This window comes from Euprymna scolopes, chromosome 13, assembly GCF_053919585.1.
Source record: "Euprymna scolopes isolate OS-2025 chromosome 13, ASM5391958v1, whole genome shotgun sequence".
NCBI classification, from domain to species: domain Eukaryota; kingdom Metazoa; phylum Mollusca; class Cephalopoda; order Sepiida; family Sepiolidae; genus Euprymna; species Euprymna scolopes.
The window spans coordinates 6,629,133-6,646,803 of NC_136494.1; the positions used below are offsets into that span (position 1 = coordinate 6,629,133).

At 32.0% G+C, this 17,671-nt stretch overlaps 1 protein-coding gene across 50 annotated transcripts in view; it reads left to right on the forward strand.

Annotated features, from left to right (window-relative positions):
- The window catches only part of LOC145291925 (tensin-3-like), a 1,436,242-nt gene that overhangs the window by 1,406,984 nt on the left and 11,587 nt on the right, over positions 1-17,671 (forward strand). For all 50 annotated transcript variants that reach the window (XM_080137783.1, XM_080137795.1, XM_080137791.1 and 47 more), the window contains 3 exons: positions 6,019-6,114; positions 6,668-6,745; positions 12,863-12,949. In XM_080137783.1, the coding sequence (XP_079993909.1) occupies positions 6,019-6,114; positions 6,668-6,745; positions 12,863-12,949 (261 nt within the window). The remainder of the gene's footprint in view (positions 1-6,018; positions 6,115-6,667; positions 6,746-12,862; positions 12,950-17,671) is intronic.

Consider the following 17,671-nt stretch of genomic DNA (forward strand, 5'->3'; position numbering starts at 1 on the left):
TGCTTCCTATGAAATATAAAAATGTCTTATTTTCTACATGGTTTTTTTGGGTTTTTTTTTTTTCTTGGTAACTACTTTGATGATGTCTGCCATTTCTGTTTTGGTGCTCAATTTGTAAGATGATATGGTGGCATCTTGATTGGTTATTTCCCTCTTCCTCATCCACACTCTTTGTCCTCTGATTGACCTTAATTTATTCAAATGACATTCGCTGATCTGACTCTACAAGTAATTACACTCCTCCTTCTCCCCTCTCATCCTCCTCCTCCTCCTCCTCCTCCTCCTCCTCACACACAGCTGTTTGCAATAAGTTTCCAAAATAATTGGAGAAATTTGATAGTATTGTCTGCCCATAGTTTTATTCCATTATTTATCCATAATAATAATAAAAAAAAATAAATAAAAAAAAACCCTAACCTTAGTGAATATGAGTGAGGAGCCGACTTGGATTTGAATCCTTTCATCCTTCCATCTTGGGATCCACCATTCCCCTCCCCTTTCAAGTCACCCCGCCTTCTTGATTTATGATGAATGTATAGATATATGTATTTTTCAAAATATATCTATATCTGATGTTACCAGACTGTCTGACCTAAAATTCAACAAACATTAATGTTATTGTCTTCTTTGCTTTCCCTTTCCCAAACTCAGTTATGTTCTGCAAAGTCCAAAAAAAAAATTTTTCTATACAATAAAAGGCAAACCAAACTCTATGAATAAATATTTGAAAATATAAACAACTTTAAGCATAAAAATTATTTCCAAAATTACTGGATTCGGCATTAAATAATCTAAAATAGGTTGTTTTGCCGTAAGACAACCAAATCAATGACTAAATATCTAAAAATCTAAATTCCGGTTTATGACTTCTGGTTTCAAAAATTCTGCAAAAATTTATTTAAATAAAATAGCCATAAAAGCTTCTTTTTTTTTTTTTTTTTTTTTAATCGACAGTTTACGGGATTGTCTTATTTCTTATTTTATTTATTTTTAAATAGATTTATACATTTTCTTTTTCTGCAATTCTAACAATATAAATAAAAAATGAAACCGAAAAATATTTTTTTGAAAATTGGCTTGCGTTACAAATAAAAAAAAATATAAAAAATCCGGCAAGATTGGAGACTGAATGGCAAAATATTCTCGGTACTTATATCACCAAAAAGGAACCAAATTCCCTTAATCACCGTTATGTTACGATGAAAACGATAATATTGATGTTTCCGAAGTTAAGTTTTAAATAAGCAGAAATTCTTTTCCACAAATAAACAATATGAACATAACTTTTTGGGGTAAATTTTTACTTGGTTTCAACTTTAACATTTTCCTTTAAAATGACGACTTTTATAAGTTTTCAGGTGTGCTGAAAACAAATATCGCGTTTAGATTTTCCACAAATACGTAGTTTTCTGGATATTATGCACTGTAATTCCTTATATTAAAAGTAGTCACCGTTGTTGTACGCACAGGCACGCATATTTTTAGTATAATTAATTTACTCACTATTCCATAGCTAGCTATAACATAAACTACCCGTGACCCAATGGACGTAGCTCAGAGGCTAAGGAATGAGATTGGAGAGTTGTATGTTTTGATTTCGATTCTAATTTATAAAAGTCGATGTAAATAAATCTAGACGCGACAACGGGTCACGGGTAGTCTAATATATATATATATATATATATATATATATATATATATATATATATATATATATATATATATATATATATATATATAATTTCGAATTGTAACAAATATTAAGCTCAATAAAAGTGGATTTTTTCCCTTTTAGAGTATATATATTGTTAGTTATCATTCCAAAACTAGCTTTTATTATTTACTAGTCTAGATGCCCGGCGTTGCCCAGGTATTTGGAGGTGTGTGTTGGGCAAAAAAGAAAAAAGAAAAAGTGATAGTAGACAGGCAGGCTCGAACCTGTACAGCGAAGGAGGAAAAGAACGTGAAAAAAAAGTGACGTCTTTGCCGTTGCGCCCATCGCCAAATCGGAAGTGGTATTGCTTTAAATTAAGTCTAGTCAATTTGTCGTATTATATATATATATATATATATATATATATATATATATATAAATATATATATATATATATATATATATATATATATATATATATATATATATATATATATATATATATATATATATATATATATATATAAAAGGTATTACAAAACAGCTTTCTATTGTCTTTAACAATATCTGTTTAAATGAAAACATTCTGTCTCCTGTCGTTTCTGTGTTAATATCTCTTGCATACTATATTCCGAGATGGACTTTTGTTTATTTCAACAAGAAACAAAACATTTTTTCCTTTTCCTCACTTAAAAACTTGTCATTTTTTTTTTGTTTCCTTTTTTTTTTTTTTTTTTTTTAACTACCATCAACATCTTCACAATTCTCTTCCTTTTCTTATTGTTCCCCCCTCCCTCACGGACTGTATTTTAATTATTTATGTTTACATGACATTTCCTTTGTATAATTGAAACCTTACGAAACAAAAAAAAAAAAAAAAAAAAAAAAAACGGTCAAGGTGGACAACAAGAATGAATAGGTCACTTCCTTTATTTTAGTATCGACTAGCAGGGCTACCCGGCGTTCATCCACCCTCCACGATGTAAATGCGTAATATATTTCTGTTAAAATTTCTATCTTTCTCTGTATCTGTCTCTTCCCCCAAACCCTCTCTTCTTTCTCATCTGCCCAACCTCTTTCTTTTTAGCTGGACACGCGCACAAACACACAAACAACTCTACCTTTATATATAATAGATTCTTCAAGTAATGAGTCTGCAGTTTCTTTCCAAATTACTAATACAGTAGAACCCTGGGATACGGTGGCCCTAAGATACTTTAAAAAAAATTTTTTTTTTTTTAGGTTACGATGTGGAATTCAATTTTTTTTTTTTTTTTTCACACAGGAATAACCGCTTATCAAGGCCTAGAGGCCACATGAGAATAAGGGTTAATGGGTATGCATTAGTCAATGAGAATTATAGCGTAGTAAACATAAGTAGTGGAAATTTTGTAAATTGGATTAGGGGGACGGTTCATCAAGAATTTGTTTACGTTGGACTTGAAGACAATTAGATTGTAGTCAGCTGGAAAGCAAGCAAACAAGAGAATTCCACAGGCATGCAGTTCTAAGAAATAAGCTTTGTTCATGGAATCTATATTTAGATTTAGGCACAGACAAGAAGTGTGGGAAATTATTAATAGTGATTTTGGCCAGACGAGTGTTTTTTCGTGAAAGTTTGACGAAGGGGGGAGGACCATAGATTGAAGCTCAGACGAGCACTTGCGATGAAAATAACGATAAAGCTACGAAGTCTACTTTGAACTCTGTCAAGGCAGGATAAGCTGCTTCTTGCAGCTTATCCTGCCCAAATGTGGCAACAGTACTTCATCGTTGGCCGTACCTGGCTTTTCTACAGGTAGAGAATTGCATCAGGACTGAGATATTTACTGGAGCGGTAGAAAGAATCCCACCATCCCTCCAGCTACCTTGGCAATCGATTTGATATATGTGTTCCATTTTATGTCAGGAGTAAAGGTCAAACCCAAAAGCTTGTCAAAACAAGAAGCCTCCCCAAGACGAGGGACACTGGTTACGGTATTTGCCCCACCTTACAGTGATATCTATAAAGTTGTTTGAATATATATGTGTATTATATGCTGTAGTGTATTTTGTTATTAATTTTTAATGCCGTATCCCAGGGTTTTACTGTAATAGCACTGAAAAACAGACTTTCTTGAGGAATCCTACTTCATCTATGAACGCTTATGCTTCTATATATGAAATCGAGCCCACCACTACCCTTATGTTATGGATAGAGAGAGATAGTGAGACTTTTTTTTTTTTTTACGTCAGAGTCACCAGGAAAGAGAAAAGGGCATCTCCTACTAGGCTGCAAAGTCTACTTTGAACTCTGTCAGGGCAGGAGAAGATCTTTCTAGCAGCTCCTGCCCAGACGTGGCAACAATACTTATCCTTGGACATACCTAGCTCTTATATAGGTAGAGAATTGCATCAGCAGTGAGATATCTACTGGATCGAAAAAAATAAGTTAACTTTTACCCCAGACAATGTCGGGTAGCATTACTAGTAGGAAATAATACAAATAATTCAATGGTATTTATTAAGGTTACATTTATTCCTAAAAAAAAATACCTTTCACAAGTACATATTCCCGCAAAGACTTTCTCACATTCAACCAATTGTTCAATTTTGGGCATGGAATTACTTGAGTTACTCTACCTTCCCAGGAAACACAGTTGGACACACCTCAGTTGTAAATTAAAACAATAATTCTTTTTTTTTTTATTACATTTTCACCCCAAACAAGGCAGATTGCCACTTTGATGTACGGGTTACTATTAGGAACATAAGCTACAGGAGTACTATGTGGGGAGTTGGGCAGCAAGACGTCGGTTCACGTTACACTTGAACTTCTGCATGTCAGTACAGTTGGGGAAGCAGGAACTCTGAAGGGAATTCCAAAGTCTAGCGGTTCTGGGGAAGAAACTACTGAGTAGAAGGCTCTTTTACATCTAGGGATCTCTACTGTGAAAGGGTGGGATTTAGCTGCTTGTCTGGTTTGTCGGGGGTAATCACGTCGAGAGGGAAACAAGTGCTTGCAGTTCGTCAGAGCATTCACCGTGAAAGTACTTGTAGAACAGGCAGAGGGATGCTACATTTCGTTGATGGGACAGAGGCTGAAGCTTGGATGACACTTCAGGACCTACCAGGTTGGCGACTCTCTTTTGAACCTTGTCTACAAGTGAGAGACTAGTAGCAGATGCACCGGCCCAAATATGACAACAATACTCCATACATGGGCGAATGGTGGCCTTATAGAGGTACAGGATATTTTCAGGCGTTAGTAGCTTTCTAGCACGGTAGAGAGAACCTACCTTTTTCACAGCGGTCCTGGCAATGCACTCAATGTAATTGTTCCAACTCCTGTTTCCTGTGAACGTTAGGCCGAGGAGTTTAAAAGATGTACTTTCAGATAAAGAGTCTTTGGCCATTGCTATTGGTGGTAGAGAAGGTTTCTTGTAGTTATTGAAGGAAACAAGTTTAGTCTTGGCAGCATTGAATGTGACCATCCATTTTTGTCCTCATTCCACTACAGATTGGAGGTTATCCTCTAGTGCTTCTGCCATTTCTTTAGATAGGTGTTCATTTGTTTTCCTGTCGTGTCTGTTATAGAGCGTGGTGTCATCAGCGTATATACCCATCTCACAGACAATTTTGTCAGGGAGGTCATTTATGAATATTAGGAATAATAGAGGTCCAAGGATTAGTGATAGGACGATTGCAATATTTTTTCCTGATTCCGATACAGTTACCGATTCCGATTCTTTATAAATCTTTAAATATTTAACTATAAAGCTGATATCCCCCCCCCCCGTTAAATGTGCATATATTTTCTCAAACATAAAAAAAAAAAAAAAAAAAAATTTATGGCGGTTGATTTATAGTTTTTAGTTTTACTGGTAGTTTAAAAATTTTTTTTTTTTTTTTATTCTATTTCCACCCCAAACAAGGCACAGTGCCACTTTGAAGCAGGGGGCTACTATCAGGGACTTAATTAGCGGGGTCATTATGAAGGGAGATGAGTAGAAAGATGTTTGTTAACATTACACTTGAACTTCTGCATATCATTGCAGTTGGGAAAGCAGAATCCCGGAAGTAGTAAATATTTATTTTATTACTTCCAGCAGTGGAAGATTTTGTTTTCAATAAAGCTGAATAAAAGATAATTAAGAGGGTTCGTTTTTGGCATGGGAAAATACATTCTGATATGGATTCCAATACCCATAAAAGTTTTGATTTTTTTTTTTTTTTAATTCATGATTCCAATTAATCGTCCCAACACTAGTATTTATCAACGGATATAAATGAGAAACAAAAATCCTGTGTGATAGATTTATTTTTTATTATGCTTATTTGTATTGCTATTTTCTTTAAAATGTTTTTTTTAATCCTCTTTCCAGGTGCTGATCCCGCATCAGAGCTAGTACGACACTTTCTCATTGAACCAACTCCAAAGGGAGTTCGTCTTCGAGGGTGTAGTAATGAGCCGGTTTTTGGTACGCCAACCTTTTTTTTCTTTTTTCTTTTTTTTTGCGTGCTAAATAGTATTTTCAAGTTTTATATGTATATATTTTTTAATTCGTTAGATGAAAGTGCAGAATAATTATTAAAAAAAAACAAAAACATCCTACTCCCTCCCCATGTTAAGAATCGCTTTCTGAATAATAACGTTATTATTTAAGCACGGTAACATAAGTGCATAAGTACCTTTTTGTGTGGCTTTTGATGTCGATAAATTGTCCCTATTATATATTATCACTGTGGATCCATAGCGCAACAGATAAAAGTGGTATGTAATAATCTGTTCTAAGACAAGCAACTTTGAAAAAAAAAAAAAAAATTGCTATCTTTATTGATAAATTATTAACATATAGATAATGGATTCAGAATTTTTTTTTATTTTTATTTTTTTTTACAACCTTTTTATTAATCATGATTTGTGATGAATTTAATTTTTCTTTTTTTTTTTTTTTTTTGATTCCTCCTTTTTATTAATCATGATTTGTGCTGAATTTAATTTTTCTTCTTTTTTTTATTCCTCCTTTCCAGGAAGCCTGGCAGCTCTTGTTTATCAGCATTCCATTACTCCCTTGGCATTGCCTTATAAACTCGTCCTCCCAGAAGCGGGTCAGTCGACTTTCTTTCTCACCTTCATCAGCCAAAAATATTGTTGCCTTTTAATTAGTTCAGCAATATCAACTTTTCTTTGACACAAACTTTAGAATATCAAATATCTGAATTAAATCTGTTTTTTATTTATTGATTATACCGATTTTTAAAAATTTTAATTTATAATCCTATTTCACTTGTTAAGACAAATCTGATTGTGTGTGTGTGTGTGTGTGTGTATATATATATATATATATATATATATATATATATATATATATATATATATATATATATATATATATGAGAGAGTGGCGCAAAAAAGAAAGTCTGCATTTATCATTTTTTCCAAAACCGCAAATTTAAGATACTAGCATACTTCAATCAAAAGTCAAATATGGACAGGCGAAATTATAGAGGAATAAAAGGTGAATCAAATGAGGTATAGGTTGTTTAAACAGTTGCATTCAGTTTAGCTTAAATTTGCGGTTTTTGAAAAAACGACAAGTGCAGATTTTCTTTTTGGCGGCACTGTGTGTGTGTGTGTGTGTGTGTGTGTGTGTGTGTGTGTGTGTGTGGTTGACAACTAAGTTCTTGCCGTTTTTTAATCTACATTTTTCAAAAGTAAAATAAGAGCTAACAACTATTTAATCAAGAATATATTCTTCTTTCATTTTCCCAGCGTTTTGACACTTTCTCTTTGCATTTAATCAAGGTTTTACTGCTGCAAATATATATATATATATATATATATATATATATATATATATATATATATACACTCGGGTTTTTTTATTCAAAAGTAATGGACTAATGAATTCAACGAGGTTGCTAGATAGTGCTCAATAAAAAGAGCTGATAATATTTGTTTATTGTTATATAAACATGGTCACATCCTGCTGCTACAAATAGCCACTTGTTTCAATCAAACAACAGATATCATCAGGCAGCGACTTGACTATTAAAAAGTTCAATGAATAACCTTTTATATATATATATATATATATATATATATATATATATATATATAAACGGCAATATCTTAATTGCCAACCCAATATCTGTATATCTAGAAAAGTGAACGTGTGTGTGTATATTTCTCTACACAATAACTCTGTCAATTTTTAGTCTACAGATTCGAAATTTGATATACAGGGTGCTGAGATTTGGGAAAATCTATGTGATCGGTTTTCGGCCAGAAATTTGGCTGTTAAGGGGTCAAAGTTCAACGGTTTGACCTTTGAGAACTCCATCAAACTCCTTTAACATTTTGGGTCTACGCACTTGAAATTTTAGATATAGGTTACTTGGACATGGATCTAACTTAATAACTTGATTTGAGCCCCAAATAATAAATGTTAAGGGATCATAATAGGGGTCAAAGTTAAAAAAATTGACCGCTCTTTTTTTTTTGCTCAGCATACATCTCCAAACACCCAGGCAACGCCAGGCACCCATGCTAGTATGTGTGTGTATATATATATATATATAAATTTATTATTTAAATATTTTTACGTTCATAAAATTATGTATATATATATAATTGTATGCACGTAAAAATATTTAAATAAATTATATATATACGTTAACTTGAAAAAATTGATTTTGGAGTGAAAGGGCTAATTTGTCCGGATAGATGAAGCCCTACACGATTAAAAGGAGCAATTTATAAGTTTGTTTTGTTTATTTATTTTTATCTTTATCTTGATTTTTATTTCCATTTGCGATGTATTTTTAATTTTTAATTTTTTTATTGTTCTATTTTTGTTTTCACTTATTTTTTCATCTTTATTATTTTATTTTATATATCCCCTTGTTTTATACCCATTTTTTAATCCCCCGTGTCTTAATTCCCTATTATTATTTCCTATATTTATAATTGAAATATTAATTTTAAACAAATATTTGTTTTAAATAATGTTGCATTGTAATTTGGCTTATAAACATATCTCATGTATTATACATATATATATATGACGACTATCAACGCGATGGTTGTAGGTTTAATCCCTTGATAGGGAAAGGTGCTAGTTTAGCTGCACTGATGAGTTTTCATACAACGAAACGGTACTGTATGTGGATGAGTGTGTGTGTGTATATATATATACACACACACACACACACACACACGGGCACTCAATGTGTGTGGTGTTCTTGTACTCTACATAAAAAAAAGATTAGGAAATCTAGATTGAATCTAAAGGTGTTTTATTATCATAAGAAATTTTGAAAAATAATAGAAGTGTTTATGAATTTCTAAGGCAGCTATGAAGACATAAATAATCTCCTGAAAATACAAAAAAATATATTTTTCTGAAATTTCAATTATATATATATATATATATATATATATATATATATATATATATATATATATACACATATAATATTTGGGAATTGAAGTGATTCTGAATTCCTAAAGGTCCCTCCAACCTAAGAAAACTATGAAAATTAAATTTCCTTTAAATCTCTTGATTTCTATGATATATATATATACTAGCATTTCAGCCCGGCGTTGCCCGGGTGTTTGGAGGTGTATGCTGAGCAAAAAAAAAAAAAAAAGAGTACATTTTTTTTTATTTGACCCCTATTATGACCCCTTAAAATTTATAGTTTCGGGCTCAAATCACTTTATTAACTAACGATCCAGGTTCAAGGAACCTATATCTAAAATTTCAAGTGTCTAGACCCAAATCACTATATCTAAAATTTCAAGTGTCTAGACTCAAATCACTTTATTAACTAACGATCCAGGTTCAAGGAACCTATATCTAAAATTTCAAGTGTCTAGACCCAAAATTGTCGGAGGAGTTTGGTAGAGTTCTTAAAGGTCAAATCGTTGAAATTTGACCCCTTAACAGCCAAATTTCTGGCTGACACCCGTCACATCGATTTTCCCAAGTCTCAGTACCCGGTATTTCAAATTTCGAGTCTATAGACTAAAAATTGACAGAGTTATTGCGTAGGGAAATGTACACAGACAGACAGACAGACAGACACGTTCACTTTTATAGATATATATAGATATAACTGGAAAAAAGTCTTGTTGATTGTGTCGCGTTTTGAATAGAAAATTTGGGTTTGTTGTCGCTTGTAATCAAATACATATTGGTACGCCCACTTATAACAAGAAGCTAAAAAACTCTTTTACCATATGGTTAAGCTTCTCTCTCGCTCTCTCTCCCATTATTCACGGAGATCAGATGAAGAGGTTTTATAGTTCTGTACTCCTCCGCCTATTTCAACAATTGCTGGCGTATCTAGGTCGTCTTGAACTTTCGATATGTCCTCACCCAGCTAAAATGCCAATACGCATCCATCGGGTGCAATAGAATACAGACATCTTTTATTTCTAGTAATCTCTATAACAACGCAAATCTTTTTCCGGGAGCCCCCAAAATCCACAGAGATTTGACCATTTCTGTAATGATCAGGTCCCTGTTGATTTTGCCGCAGGAGTTTAGTTCTGTGCAGTTCTAGGAGGTCCACCCTTCGCCTTCTCTTTGGTGAAAGGAGGCGCCCTTACCGAGGAATTCTGACTGGGCTGCCTAGGCATTGTTTTGCAGGTCAGAGTGCCCTCCTCTGGGACGCTGACTTATCAAATTCCACTTTCCGACCCTAGTGTCTAAGTTCTTGCTGTGAGAGAGAACTAAAAACCTTTTGAAACTGAAAAAAAAAAAAGTCCAGAATGCCTCCTCTATATTAAAAATCAAAAATAAAGAAAAATCTGTCTGATGTATATACTTGTGACAAAACGAAAATATCATATTCCAAAAATTATGGAAATTGATCAAATAAATCAAATTTTTATTATACTGTCGAATAAGGAAAAAAATTGTATTTACCTTGTTTGAACTTTATAATGAACTAATTTAAAATTTTATTTTTCATCATTTCAATTTGTTTTATATTAATGCTCTATCTATATAATATTGAGCATCATTTTATCACGACAGAATCTAACATAAAATATTTATATTATTCAACTAGTCATGTCATGTTGGGGAAGTTTGGACGGTTCAGCTAGGAAATTACTTTACAACTTGTTGGATTTCCATACCCCTTTTGAAACCGCCAGTATCAATGACTAATTGAATTTTCACTTTCTAGTAATGTGCCTAACCGCTACCATCTACTTGTTAATGCTTAGCTATCTTTGTATGTGTGCAAAAAAGGTATTGCCAAACCCGGCATCCAACACCAGCAGCAAACCCGGCCATCTGCACGCGAAGAGAAGGGGTATGGAGGAGGTGAGAGGGAGTGCGTAAAGGGGAGGGGGTGTAGATATCGTGTTGATATATGCGGGGGGGGGGGGTGAGAAAAGTATTTGGTTATTAATTAAAAGTAGTATGATGATAATTACGTTAACACATCCGTTCCTCATCAGATCACCAAAGTTAAGCAACGTTGAACCTGGTCAGTGCTAAAATGGGTGACCATTTGAAATTTCAGGTACTGTATGTGCTCTCCGCTCATCTCGGCATTGTTTCCAGTCAGTCTCGAGCCTCTCCTTGCCACTGGACCCAAGCAATGCTGATTCAGGAGAGGTGTTGCTGAGGATTGCGCAACTCTTGTTTCACAATTACACGCGCGGCTACCCCACAGGGGGTGTCCATTGTCTCTTTAGACTAATTTCACATGCTCGGCTACTTCAGTAGGAGTTCTCACACAGGTCATCATCAGACATTACCCACTGACAACAGGCAGTGGTGTTCCTTGGAGTCTGAGTGATAGCAAGTCTTTGCAGATTTCCAGAAATCTCCACCTCTTTCAATAACTTTTGCAAATGAATTTGCGTTATCACAACAGCTGCTTGCCATTGACTTCTCACTAGCAACGATCATTGGTTTTCACTGGAATTTGAGTGGCAATAAGCCTCCGCAAGGTCCAAGTTCCCATCACACCCATCTAGTGGAGGTCTGGTTGGTGCTTTCTCTCCTTGATTTTCCATCTGCCTTGACCCTTCTTGACCATTTGATGTGGTGTCTGTCAGTGTCAACAGTACACTATTTTTTTTTAGGGGTGGAGGAGTAGTTAACTTAGAATTCATGCAACAGAATCTCTTTGAAGATTCGCAAAGAATTTAATTAAAAGTAATACACACACATAAGTGACCTTGTCTGTCTGTTTGTCTGAGAAACGGTCTCTGCTAAACTCGTCTTTCAATTTTTTGTCTACAGACTTGAAATTTCATATATAGGGAATTCAGACTTGTGGAACAAATTTGATTTGGTTTTTAGCAGATAAAAATAGCTGCTAAGGGATGAAAATTGTAACTTAGTAGGGATAAGTCGACTTAAAGTACTTCTCTACCATTAGTAATAATAGTATTACATTATTATTAGTAGTAGTATTACATTAGTATTATTACCATTAGTAGTGGTATTACATTAATACCAGTATTAGTAGTATTACATTATTATTAGTAGTAGTATTACATTATCCTTATTATTATTATTATTATTATTAGTAGTAGTAGTATTACATTATTATTATTATTAGTAGTAGTAGTAGTATTACATTATCATTATTAGTAGTAGTATTACATTATTATTATTAGTAGTAGTAGTATTACATTATTATTATTATTAGTAGTAGTAGTAGTAGTATTACATCATCATTATTATTATTAGTAGTAGTATTACATCATCATTATTATTAGTAGTAGTAGTAGTATTACATTATTATTATTAGTAGTAGTAGTATTACATTATTATTATTAGTAGTAGTAGTATTACATTATCATTATTAGTAGTAGTAGTATTACATTATCATTATTAGTAGTAGTAGTATTACATTATCATTAGTAGTAGTAGTAGTATTACATTATTATTAGTAGTAGTAGTAGTATTACATTATTATTATTATTAGTAGTAGTAGTATTACATCATTATTATTAGTAGTAGTAGTAGTAGTATTACATCATTATTAGTAGTAGTAGTAGTAGTATTACATTATTATTATTAGTAGTAGTAGTATTACATTATTATTATTATTATTAGTAGTAGTAGTAGTATTACATTATTATTATTATTACATCATTATTATTATTAGTAGTAGTAGTAGTAGTAATCCATGCAATAAAATCTCTTTGATGGTTTGCGCTTAATATCTGTTTATCTCTTTCCTCCTCAGATCCTGCTGGTGAAGTGAGCAACCCTGAAAGCCCCCATAGTTCTGAGGTCCCCAGCTCTGCAGCTGCACTGCTGGCTCAGGGAGCAGGTATGGCCGACTTCTGTTTATTTTTTTATTTGTTTTTTTTTTGTTTATCTTGTCTCTGTTTTCCTCATCAGATTTCTAACAATAATATACAATGTTTATTTTCATCTGAAACTGATCATTTTGCACGTAATATTTACTAATTTCTACTTAAGATCTCATTGCTTGGCTCCTGCCTTAATTTATCCAACCAAATCCAGCATTATAGATGCAAGCGTTAAAAAAAAAAATGCTGCCCAAAATAGTTCAAGGAACTTCAGATTCAAAATGGCTTCCATAAAACAAAAACAAAGGAAAAAAAATGTACAAAATGCTAGAATAAAAAAGGTAGAGGAACAAATTTTTCAAGTATATATGTAAATACTGTTTGAGGAGGACAAAAATAAGTATATATTAGTGATGGGATGATTTAAAAAAATTTTTTCCTGATTCCGAGACAATTACCGATTCTGATTCTTTTAAAATGTGTAAATAATTTTTTATTTTTTTTACATTTTAAAATTACTGTAAAACTCTAATGCTTGCATATATTTTTGCAAAAATAAAATTATATTTAGCAGGAATGAGTATATTACACGAGTACACCTTAATAAATTTTTCAAATATTTTGTAATTGATTGAAAATTGTGAAAAAAGTAAAGATTTATTTTGATTTTAAAACCAAACCGAAATGAATTATTTTATCGTTATTGTACAAAATTATATTTGAATTGTCTCTTCTCTATCTATATAAATAAAATGAACTCATTTTTCCCCTCTGAGTTTGACCTTAATAGGATTAAAAATCAAGACATTTCATCTATTACATTCATACTCCCCCCGCGACCACTTAACACCGCTGCGGATACGTCAATGGGAATATACGAGGAAACACTGGTTTGAGTTCTTAGTTGCTTAAAAAAAAATGGATTGGCATTTTACCGTCAGGTGAAACACAGCTTTAGATTTCAGCTATTCTATGGGTTACTTATGACATTTTTTTATATATTTTTTTTCCTCTTCTTTCCCCCTTTGCAGTGCAAAAGTAGGTCAGACTTCCTCGCACCTGTTTATTTTTCTTCATAAGCCTTCATATAACGCCTTTATCAGTTCCTCTCCCTCGTGGCGCAGATGGTTAGGTCACTGGCTTTTTTTCACTTTCGTTTCCACCTTCGCATCAAGGCTTCGGGGTTCAATCCGACCTTCTGACCAAAATTTTTTTTTCTTTTACACCTATTTTCAACACACACCTACAAACACCCGGGCTACGCCGGGTACCCCCCCCCCCCCGCTAGTTTTATAAATAATTGAAAATAGTCAACGATTCATGTGTAAAATAAGATGACGGCATAGGAAAGTCCTCTTCCAGTTTAGAATGAGTTCTTAAATAATATTACTATTTAGAAAACCCTTCTTAACATGAAAAGGGCGAGCAGGATGGTGGCTTTGTTGACTATTCTCTGCCTTTCCTCTATTAAAGAATGTTCATATGTTTTATCTTAATTATAAAGATTTGGTTGGTTATTAAATTGATTTGTTTTACTGTAAAAAGAAAGAAAAACATAATAATAACTAGTAGGACCTGTGGAAATTCCACAGGGCACTCATTCATATGTAATATATTGATGTTGGCATTCTGTAGATGTTCAGTGTAAATAGAGACACTGATATTATTGTAGCTTTTTTGTTAAAACTGCAAAAGTATTTATCTGTGAACGCTCGGCAAAGCCTGGTCGTAAAGTACGCTTAAATATGATATTTTAATTCTTGCAGATTTCGTATATATTTATATAGATTTAATGTTCTATCGATTTTTTTATATTATAAAGTTGCGATTTCAAAATTAAAAATATATCCATATGATTTGGGTGCATTAGCTTGAATCGAAACCAAAATAAAAACGTATGAAAAAAAAAAAGAAAAAAAAATATATATATATAGAGAGAGAGAGTGTTCCTTCAGCCATACCGAAACCAAAACTTATGAATAATTCTTGATAAATTATTTATAAAAACTAAATAGATGGCTTAAGTGCCATCAGCTATAACCGAAACCAAAACTTACGAATAATTCTTGATAAATTATTTATAAAAACTAAATAGATGGCTTAAGTGCCATCAGCTATAACCGAAACCAAAACTTATGAATAATTCTTGATAAATTATTTATAAAAACTAAATAGATGGCTTAAGTGCCATCAGCTATAACCGAAACCAAAACTTACGAATAATTCTTGATAAATTATTTATAAAAACTAAATAGATGGCTTAAGTGCCATCAGCTATAACCGAAACCAAAACTTACGAATAATTCTTGATAAATTATTTATAAAAACTAAATAGATGGCTTAAGTGCCATCAGCTATAACCGAAACCAAAACTTATGAATAATTCTTGATAAATTATTTATAAAAACTAAATAGATGGCTTAAGTGCCATCAGCTATAACCGAAACCAAAACTTATGAATAATTCTTGATAAATTATTTATAAAAACTAAATAGATGGCTTAAGTGCCATCAGCTATAACCGAAACCAAAACTTATGAATAATTCTTGATAAATTATTTATAAAAACTAAATAGATGGCTTAAGTGCCATCAGCTATAACCGAAACCAAAACTTATGAATAATTCTTGATAAATTATTTATAAAAACTAAATAGATGGCTTAAGTGCCATCAGCTATAACCGAAACCAAAACTTATGAATAATTCTTGATAAATTATTTATAAAAACTAAATAGATGGCTTAAGTGCCATCAGCTATAACCGAAACCAAAACTTATGAATAATTCTTGATAAATTATTTATAAAAACTAAATAGATGGCTTAAGTGCCATCAGCTATAACCGAAACCAAAACTTATGAATAATTCTTGATAAATTATTTATAAAAACTAAATAGATGGCTTAAGTGCCATCAGCTATAACCGAAACCAAAACTTATGAATAATTCTTGATAAATTATTTATAAAAACTAAATAGATGGCTTAAGTGCCATCAGCTATAACCGAAACCAAAACTTATGAATAATTCTTGATAAATTATTTATAAAAACTAAATAGATGGCTTAAGTGCCATCAGCTATAACCGAAACCAAAACTTATGAATAATTCTTGATAAATTATTTATAAAAACTAAATAGATGGCTTAAGTGCCATCAGCTATAACCGAAACCAAAACTTATGAATAATTCTTGATAAATTATTTATAAAAACTAAATAGATGGCTTAAGTGCCATCAGCTATAACCGAAACCAAAACTTATGAAGAATTCTTGGAAACAATCAAACAACCCGAAAGTGTGACACAGAAAATAACAGGCTATCGTATTAATGTACAGATGGCAAAATTATAGATTAACACCCTCAAGTCATTTCCTCGCAATGAGATTCTTTAAGCAACTTGAAAATTTTGACAGAAAGAAAAAAAAGCAGTTATTTTAGAATTTAGAGTTTCTTACAGAAATTTAACGTAAGATGATAATCATTTCAGAGCCATTCTAATTTTTGTATGAATGTTCACTCCATTTTTTACCATTAACCCTAAGTCGTAAAGTAATCCCTTAAAAGATTACCCCATAAAAAATAAACACAGTAGAATTCATCTGCCAGATAATATTTTTTTGTTGATTGAATGCTAGAATGTCTTGGAAATAATAGCTTATTTTATGTTAAATTTATATGTAAAACTGATCTTTTTTTATATAATGCTCAATAAATGTTTGTCAGTATTTTTTTTCTTTGAAAAAACGGTTCTTATTTTATTGCTAACCATTATTTCCTGTACTTTATAAATACGGCATTCTTATGAAAATATCGATGATTGTTTTCTTCTGCTTTTTTTTTTTTTTTTTTCATCAATTCGCAATTTTAAGTTTTTGTTGTTACTTGTTAAAGAAAGTAATTTATTACACAAGAAAAAAATGCAATTTCCCATTTTTAAGCAATTGCATGTAAGCCACATGAAAAACTTTGTGGTAAAAATAGAACAACAAAAACCAGTTTTCCATATGAAATTAATGTAAAATCGTCACCTCTTTTGGACCAGACAACATTTTAAGGACATGTAACCTATTTTGTTTTCTGTAAATCTTGGCCATATTAATGTTTCTGATCAACCTTTAGTACACAATGTCTTTGTTAAAAGTCATAAAAGATTCGTCTAGTTTTTTCTACTAATCTGGTGGTAATACGAAAAAATAAAGCGATTAATTATGATTATATAATTTTACCATTCGGACTAGCGGTTAAAAATTAGTTAACTGCCCTAACAGTTAAAATGTTCCAAAATGGGGAATATTTTAAGTAAAATTTATATGCACGACTAACTCGCATTCTAAATTCTAAAAATTATTTTTCTTTCTTTTAATCACAAAAAAAAACTACCAAAAAAATATAAAATCTATTTTTAGGAAAGGGGTTTACTTTTAAATGTAGATATACTTTGTTTTTTCATTTGACAAACTTCTAAACGTTTTCCTTCGATGTATTCTGTCCAATATTTTGGGAGATTTTCGTCCATAGTTTAACTGGGGCCAACACTGTCATCAGAAAAAGGCATGCTCAGAATGTTGCTAAAGAAATAAAAAGACAATTTGTCCGGCAGTTTAAATTGTTTAATGTGAAGTGTCTGAAAGGTCTCCTATAGACGTTTAGTAAGTAGGTGTGAAAATAAATGTGATCAAAGAATAAGCAAGTGAACTTTAAAATGTTTACTTTGCTTACAATCAGCAATAAAAACAAAAAAA